The following is a 9426-nucleotide window of genomic DNA, read 5'->3' on the forward strand; positions in this document are numbered from 1 at the left end:
CTCTTGTTTCCCTCTACAGCCCTCTACTCTCCACCACTATCATGGTCTTCTGTTAAGTTTAATGGCTCACACCGCCCCCCCCCCATAAACACATATCAACATAAAACTATTGCTAAGAAAAAAATCTACAAACTATGTCCAAATGAAAATGATGTGTTTGCATTTCTGGGACTGGCATAAATCACTTAAGGTTATTTTTCATTCCAGCTATTTTCCTGCAAAATATTATTATTAGATTGCTCATATTATTTTATCTTTTCTACATTCATTTTTTTTTGTTGGTTGGTTTGTTTCTTTGTTTTCTGAAGGAAAGGATGCAGTGCATGCCACAGTGTACATGTGGAAGTCAGAGGACAGCTTACATGAATCAGTTTTCATTTTACTATGTAGTCTCTGTGGTCCTGGGGATTGAACTCACAGGCAGATATGATGCCTGCACACTTGCCAGCCAAGGCACCTCACTATCTCTTCTTTACACACTGCTGTTGTTAGGGAATTCCTAAGACTGCTTTTTGGCTATTTTGAAAACTGCAGTTAATAGTGTTGAAAAAGTATCATTTTGGTTAGAGTTAGAAATCAGAGCAAGCTGAGCTAGTTAATAGTTTCAATTATTATTTTCTGGGAAAAAAAAGTCCATGCTGATATCCATAGTTGCAGTGGCACTTATGTATCTGCCAGCTGTTCCTGAAATCTGCATTAGCTTTTATTACTGTCTGTCTCTTTGAATCCCCTTCTGACTGATGTGAAGAAATTTTTAATGTATTTTCGTATGTATGAGCATTTTGAATGCATGTTAATGGGCCTACTACATGTGTGCAGTTCCATTGAAGACCAGAAAAAAGTTTTAGATTCACTTGAACTGGCGTGATAATGGCAAATGTTTGTAAACCAACATATAGTTACTGGGTTTTGAACATTGGTCTTAGCAAAGGAAGCAAGTGTGCCTATTTACTTAGCCATCTCCTCTGCCCTGTGAAGTAGAATCATTGAACAGCTTTAATGTATAAGGATACAGAATACTTCCATGCATGTTTTGGCTATATGTATTTTTTCTTTGGGGAACTATTTAATTAATTCATTGGACTATTTATTAATTGGAAGATTTGTTTTTACTTGTTGGTAAGATTATTTGGTCTGTTTTTATTATTTGTATGTTTGTTTTTAAGAGACCAGATCTCTGGACCTGCTAGCCTGAACACCCCCCGCCCCTAGTTTTCTCTGGGTCTTTTTAAGCTTTAAGCTTAGGTACTGTCTCTCATCAGGTACCATGTTGTTGACATTAGGCCCCAATTCTTCTTTTCAGTCCCATGCTTCTGGAACAAGATTCAGATTAGATGCTGAAAAATCCTTTGACAAAATACAACACCCTTTCATGTTAAAAGTCTTGGAGAGATCAGTGATTAAAGGCACAGAACTAAACATAATAGAAATAATATTCAACCAATAGCCATCATCAAATTAGATGGAGAGAATGTAGAAAAAAATGACACTAAAGTCGGGGACAAGACAAGGTTGCCTACTCTCTCCATATCTAGTCAACACAGTACTTAAAGTTCTAGCTAGAACAATAAGACAACAAAAGGAAATCAGAGACAAACAAATTGGAAAGGAAGCTCTCAATATATTTTACATAAAACATTTTCTACTTCTTTACCATAACAAAACGTATGTTACTAATAGGCTGACAGATTCCTTATAAGAGAACTCTCTTATTTTTTAAGTGTTCAAAACTTTTGCTTGAACACTTCAATGAAACACCACATTTCATTCATTATACGACACATACACACACACATACACACACACACACATATATATATATATATATATCATTAGAAATGTGAGAATTTATAAACAAACAGTAATTTGGTTAGCACATCAAAGTTTTATGTGTTTCAGTAATTTAAAAAGCCTTCAAAATTATTTCTGAGAGAGTCGGTGGGTGGGGGAGCACCTTCATACCAGCAAAGGAGAGGTGGTGAAGGGATGTGGGATGGAGTATTGGTGAAAGGGTAACCGGGATGTAGGATAGCATTTGAGATATAAATGAATGGAAAGATAAATAAGTTAAATAAATAAATAAATAAATAACCTCATGAGAAGCCATTCCCTAAGTCCTACAGGACTGAGAATCAATCTTACTGGCTCATGAGCTCTGGGGAAGCCTCTTTAAATTCCACTTGCATTCAAGCTCCTACATTTTTTTTTTTTAAGCTCCTACATTTTTATTTTAACCTAAACCCACAATTAAGAAGGACAGGACCAGAAAATTTATTGACAAATTCTTCACCTCTACTGCCAACCAGTATTTTCCTCTACTCTTAGAAACAGAAGGAAGAGTTGGATATTAACTGTGTTTTTGTCTCCAGTGAACAGAATTTCTGGCATAGAAAACAGGAGGTGTCTATGCAAATATATGGTGAGAATTGCAAGCCACAATTTTGCCTTTTAAGACAGAATTTTTGTATTGTGACAAAGTGGTTTAAATTCTCGATGTTGTGATCACAGTATTGTGATTAAAACTCTCTCTTTCTGACTTTTGGCTTCATAGCTTCATTTTTTGAGCTAATTGCATGAACTTGGGAGCTCAAATTTGTCATCTTCATTGGGGATGGTATGAAAAGTTCTCTCGTTATAGAAGCAAACAAAATGATGCATGTGGAGACCAGAACACAGCACTTGAGAAGTGATTACTGCCCTGATCCCCAGATAATGATATCGGCAGGGTACAAAGATCTTTATTCTTCTTCCCTTCTTCTCTTCTTTCCATTCCTCCCCTCATCTCCTCCTCTCTTCCTTAATTCTTCCTTCCTCACTCTTTCTCCCCTGAGTCTCTATGTCCTGAACTATAAATATTTTAAATATATCCTCAGCCTTTATTTTTCTTTTTTTTTTTTTTTTTTTTTTTTTTGCATTCTTTTTTTTTTTATTTGATATAATTTATTTACATTTCAAATGATTTCCCCTTTTCTAGCCCCCCCCCACTCCCCGAAAGTCCCGTAAGCCCCCTTCTCTTCCCCTGTCCTCCCTCCCACCCCTTCCCAGTTCCCCGTTCTGGTTTTGCCAAATACTGTTTCACTGAGTCTTTCCAGAACCAGGGACCACTCCTGCTTTCTTCTTGTATCTCATTTGATGTGTGGATTATGTTTTGGGTATTCCAGTTTTCTAGGTTAATAACCACTTATTAGTGAGTGCATACCATGATTCACCTTTTGAGTCTGGGTTACCTCACTTAGTATGATGTTCTCTAGCTCCATCCATTTGCCTAAGAATTTCATGAATTCATTGTTTCTAATGGCTGAATAGTACTCCATTGTGTAGATATACCACATTTTTTGTATCCACTCTTCTGTTGAGGGATACCTGGGTTCTTTCCAGCATCTGGCAATTATAAATAGGGCTGCTATGAACATAGTAGAGCATGTATCCTTATTACATGGTGGGGAATCCTCTGGGTATATGCCCAGGAGTGGTATAGCAGGATCTTCTGGAAGTGAGGTGCCCAGTTTTCGGAGGAACCGCCAGACTGCTTTCCAGAGTGGTTGTACCAATTTGCAACCCCACCAGCAGTGGAGGAGTGTTCCTCTTTCTCCGCACCCTCTCCAACACCTGCTGTCTCCTGAATTTTTAATCTTAGCCATTCTGACTGGTGTAAGATGAAATCTTAGGGTTGTTTTGATTTGCATTTCCCTAATGACTAATGAAGTGGAGCATTTTTTAAGATGCTTCTCCGCCATCCGAAGTTCTTCAGGTGAGAATTCTTTGTTTAACTCTGTACCCCATTTTTTAATAGGGTTGTTCGGTTTTCTGGAGTCTAACTTCTTGAGTTCTTTATATATATTGGATATTAGCCCTCTATCTGATGTAGGATTGGTGAAGATCTTTTCCCAATTTGTTGGTTGCCGATCTGTCCTCTTGATGGTGTCCTTTGCCTTACAGAAACTCTGTAAATGCGAATTGATCCATCCTTGTCTCCTTGTACTAAGCTCAAATCCAAATGGTTAGTAGTTAGTTGTTTTTGTGTATTAGACAGCATGCCCTGTTTTTCTTTTATTTGTTTTGTGTGTTTTAATTTTTTTGGACCTACATAAACATGTAAAACTGTTTGTATATACTATAAGTCTCTAAGTGGCAGTCATTAATCACCTTATATTTTCTCTTACTACAAATTCTTTACTGCATATGAACAATTATTTTAAAATTGTGTATATGTACACATACTATTCATGTACCAAATTTATATTTTATAATACATGCAATGTATATACAGGAGAGGATATTGACATTTTACAAGTGATACATTCTTGAGAAAAACCAGCTCAAAAGCCAGGCTATTTGTCTAACTGATTGATAAAAAAATTTCAGTAGACAATGAAGCTGGACTTTCAAAAGAATGAATTGTAATTAGAATTGGAATCTATAATTAGAATTGTAAACATGTCATCATGAGCAGTGTTTTAACATTTTCAAATCTGATTCTACTCCATAACCTTAGACTTAACAGGTAAGCTGTTTATAAATATATCTCATATACTAAATCCATACACATTTAAACCATGTAAGTAACAAAATTATACTTCCTAAAACAAGGTATCAGACTGTATTATAGATAGCAAAGAAGTATCAAGACTCTATATTATAGTATAACTCTTATTTCTTTCCATCATATGCCTAATTGGATATAGCCAAATTATACAGAGGTGCTTGGCCAATGACTTTTAAGTCTTTATGCTTAATTTTACACATGTTCAAAATGTATCTTATTTATCCATCTCTTCAGACTCTAACATAGGCTCCTATTATTTCCTTCCAACTTCATAACCTTCTTTTATAATTTTAAATTATTTATTTAGCAACAGTTTTCTGTGAATTATTTATCATTGTTATCATGACAACAGACATTATTTTTATTGAGCTAAGGTCACATTTTAAAATGCCGATTTAAAGCAACATCATAACACAATTTTGTTCATCATGTATACAACTCAATACTTCACAAATAGATTTCTTTATTATGTTTATTTCTGGTTTGTGCTATTTTTATTAATTCAGTTTAGACTTAATTTTTTCCAGATATTGAAGAAAATTTGAAATATTTCCAAGAATGTTATGTGCATTCTAAATTACATCCTGCCACTTCATCAATTGGTGTAGCAGAGTGTTTGGATGGGTACTGGAAGACATGAAAAATAAATTGTGGTCTTTGTGTTCATGCATAGAATAAAGTTTTACGATGCCTTTTAACATTTCTTACAAGGAAGCCACTGGAGAATGAAAAAAGCTCACACTTTAAAGATGAACTGTTTCTTTCTTTTCATCAAGCAGGTTAAATTCATCTCTTTTAACACAAATGAGATTATTTTTAATAATGTGTTATTTATCTCTTCAATTCTACCTGATTATCAACTCTTCCTTTCAATGATTTTTCTTATTTTTATTCTAAATATCAATGGAATTAAATAATATGAGTTTATATATCAGGGAAAATGCCTGTTAAAAGTACTGTAAATTTGTTTGAAGCATTTTTTTTCTAATAATTACGGACTTAAATTATGACAGTTTCAGCAAGAGGGAAGTCTCAGTGGCAAAGACACTTGTTGTCAAGACTGGACACCTATGTTCAAATCTAAGAATTCACAGCATAGAGAGAGAGACTCCTGCTAATTGTTCTGTGACCTCTACACAAAGACCATAGCACCTACACATACAAACACACACATCGCAAAGAACAAAAAGCATACACATACATACATAAATTAAAATGCTAAATTTGTTTTGAGTTATCATGCCAAACAAAAGTATTGTAACAGAGTTCATCCTCCTGGGACTTTCAGAGAACCCAAATGTTCAGAAAATAGTATTTGTTGTATTTTCTTTTACCTACATGGCAACAATCGGAGGCAACATAATAATTGCAGTGACAATCCTCTGCACTCCTGCACTGCTTGGATCACCCATGTACTTCTTCTTGGCATTTCTGTCCTTCCTGGATGCATGCATTACTTCAGTCATCACACCAAAGATGATTGTTGACTCTCTTAATGACAGCAAAACCATATCTTTTGAAGGCTGTATGACACAGATCTTTGCTGTACATTTTTTTGCTGCAGTGGAAGTGATTGTCCTAATATCCATGGCCTATGACCGATATGTAGCTATTTGCAAGCCCTTACACTACTCTTCCATAATGAACTGGAGGCTCTGTGGCACACTGGTGGGGATAGCATGGACAGGGGGATTCTTACATTCTATCATACAAATTATCTTCACTTTGCAACTACCCTTCTGTGGACCCAATGTCATCGATCATTTCATGTGTGACTTGTTCCCATTACTGGAGTTGGCATGCACTAACACTTATGTTTATGGCCTTTTAGTGTTTGCCAACAGTGGGTCTATCTGCATCATAATCTTTTCTATGTTGCTGATCTCCTATGCTGTCATCTTGTTCTCTCTTAGAAGTCACAGTTCCGAAGGGCGATGGAAAGCACTCTCCACTTGTGGATCCCACATTGCTGTTGTGGTTTCATTCTTTGTACCATGCATATTTATATATGCACGAGCTACATCTGCATCATCTTTTGAGAAAAAGGTGGCTGTGTTCGATAGCATCATGACTCCATTGCTCAATCCTATCATTTACACTTTCAGAAATAAAGAAATGAAAAATGCCATTAGGAAAATGTGGAACAGATTTAGGATGGTCTCTGACAAATTTTAAAATTTTATACTCACAAACTTTAAAGTACAGAACAAATCAATATTTACTTCAGCAAGTACTTTGTTCATTACATAGGAAAATGAGACACCATTTTACAAGTAAAGCACCAATAATGTAGGCTGAAACACTGTCTTTAACTGAAGATTTACAATTGCACTATGGTTTGAAAACTTAGTTGTAATAGATTGAATGAGATGAGCCCTATAAAGGTTGGGAATTTGAAAACATGGTTTTCACTAGTGGCAGATTGCAGAGAATTAGGAGATGTGGATTTGCTGGCTGATGTCACAGGAATATTTTTTTAGATTTCAGAAAACTAATACGCTTTCTAATTAATTAATTAAATTTTAATTAATTAAATAATTAATTTTGGTTTTTCAAAACAGTGCTTCTCTATGTAGCCCTGGCTGTCCTGGAATTCACACTGTAGACCAGCTTGGCCACAAATTCAAAAATCCACCTACCTCTCCATCCAAAAATGCTGGGATTAAAGGCATATACCACCGCTACCCAACAAATTAAGTTTTTAACTGGAATTCACACTGTAGACCAGCTTGGCCACAAATTCAAAAATCCACCTACCTCTGCATCCCAAAATGCTGGGATTAAAGACATATACCACCGCTACCCAACTAATTAAGTTTTTAACACTCCAAATTTTATTCTTCACCCCCGTCCACCCTCTGACTCTTCCATATCTCATACCTCTTCCCCATACCCTGTCTGAACATGCATGTCCCCACTCTGCCCCACCCCTCCTGATCTCTAAACTCCCTGGGGCCTCCAATCTCTTGAGGTTTAGATACATCCTTTTTGAATGAACCCAGACCAGGCAGTCCTCTACTGTATGTGTGTTGGGGGCCTCATATCAACTCATGTGAGCTGCCTGTTTGGTAATCCAGTTTTTGAGAGATCCTGGAGGTTCAGATTAATTGAGACTGCTGGCCCATCTACAGGGCAGCCCTCTTCCTCAGCTTCTTTCAGCCTTTACCTAATTCAACAACAAGGGGTCAGATATTTCTGTCCATTGCTTGGGTGCAAATATCTGCATTTGACTCTCTCAGCTGCTTGTTGGGTTTTCTGAAGTATGGTCATGCTAGGTCCCTTTTTGTGAGTGCTCCATAACCTCAGTAATAGTGTCAGGTCTGAGGTAACTCAGATCCAAAAGGACCTGAATTACAGGGATGAAATTGATAGGAGGGTGAAGAAAAGAAGGTCGAGTGACAGGCCCAAAGTGGATTCCAGCTCAAAGGGAGGTTCCCAAGGCTGACAGTATTACTGAGAAAAGTTTTTAATTTTGAATTATCTCTCTTTTTCATCTTTGCAGTTTAAGATATGTTTCCTCTGCTATCACAGCTATCTGTGGTTTGCTACCTCTTCACACTAACTACTATCGTTGACACTAACTCTCTCCTAACATGTGTCTTCTGCCCCAGTTCTCTTTCTTCTATAAGTTGCATTGGTCACGTTGTTTTATAAAAGCAATAGAGAGTAATGAATATTGTCAAACAAAATCTACATTAATTAATTTTATCCTCTTGTAATCAAAATAAAATGTTGCAAGCAAGTTACCTTTTGGAATATGTGCATGGAGCAATACTATTTTCTAAATTTTGTTGAATTTAAAATGTGTCTTAGGGCCCCAGGGAGTGGGGATGCCTGGTGGGGTAGAGGGGAGTGAGGATATCCTCTGGAAGATGGGGAGGGAGGAGGAGTGTGGGATGTAGAACAATCACAGGGTGGACCAGAAATAGGATAAAGTCTGGACTGTTTTAAAAATATAAAGAATAAAAAAAAAGTTGATGGGGAAACTCAAAAAATGTGTTCAAATTAGAAAAATAAATACACCATAATCATGCCAGGTGAAAATGTGCATGTGACTGACCCATATCCAAATACTTTTTAAACAGATATATGTATGCACAATATAAACATAAATAAAATTTAAGAAGAAAATGTAAAGTACAGGGACACTAATCAGGACAAATAGAAAATCCTATGTATAATGTGTTTGAGGGCCTTAGCAGAATAGTTTTTGTTTTATATTAGAAAAACGCACTTTAAATCATCTAAGAAAAAATTAAAAAGGTATCTTCTTAACCAAAGATCATAAAAATAAAGTTTGAATTATAGATATCTTTACAAAGTCAAAATATAAATTTGTAGACAAAATTAAGTTGTCATGACTCTGCTTTCTGAATTCTGAGATTAACTGGGAAACAAGTATAGAAAAATCAAATATTTTGAGTCAGAATCCAATGTCTTTAAACACATGAAAATTTCTCTGTAGTGTCTACTCCATATGCCTTAGAAAGTATCATAACTAAATACCAAGGTGGGACAGAAAGGAACGCAGAAGCCATAGGCAGATGAAACAGATTGCCATTTTTAAGTTCATATGTAGTGTTTAGGAATCTGTCACTCAGATCCATCTTAGATTGTACTAAAATAAGAGATGTGAATTGGTACTTTGGTATAAAGTCTGGTCTTTGATCTGATTTAAGTGAGGTAGTCATATGACCCAACAGAAACCTAACCATAGGGAAGCTTGCCTAATCACATTTTATCTATAAACAATGTTAATAAATAATTCAGATTGTTTAAAAAGTAGTAATAAACTGAATTTGAATAAAAATAAAACATAACAAAGTTTATGCTGTATTGTTTATCTCTGCAGTCTCTGATGTCTCACAATGCTGCACAGG

General features: G+C 35.8%; 1 protein-coding gene across 1 annotated transcript; it reads left to right on the forward strand.

The window, feature by feature from the left end:
• The first annotated feature begins 5785 nt into the window (after nucleotides 1-5785).
• Nucleotides 5786-6721, forward strand: LOC127684378 (olfactory receptor 4C15-like). The gene has a single exon (XM_052181314.1). The coding sequence runs from the start codon at nucleotides 5786-5788 to the stop codon at nucleotides 6719-6721; it is 936 nt and encodes a 311-aa protein (XP_052037274.1).
• The last annotated feature ends 2705 nt before the right edge of the window (nucleotides 6722-9426 follow it).

The sequence above is a fragment of the Apodemus sylvaticus genome, chromosome 5 (genome assembly GCF_947179515.1).
Source record: "Apodemus sylvaticus chromosome 5, mApoSyl1.1, whole genome shotgun sequence".
NCBI lineage: Eukaryota > Metazoa > Chordata > Mammalia > Rodentia > Muridae > Apodemus > Apodemus sylvaticus.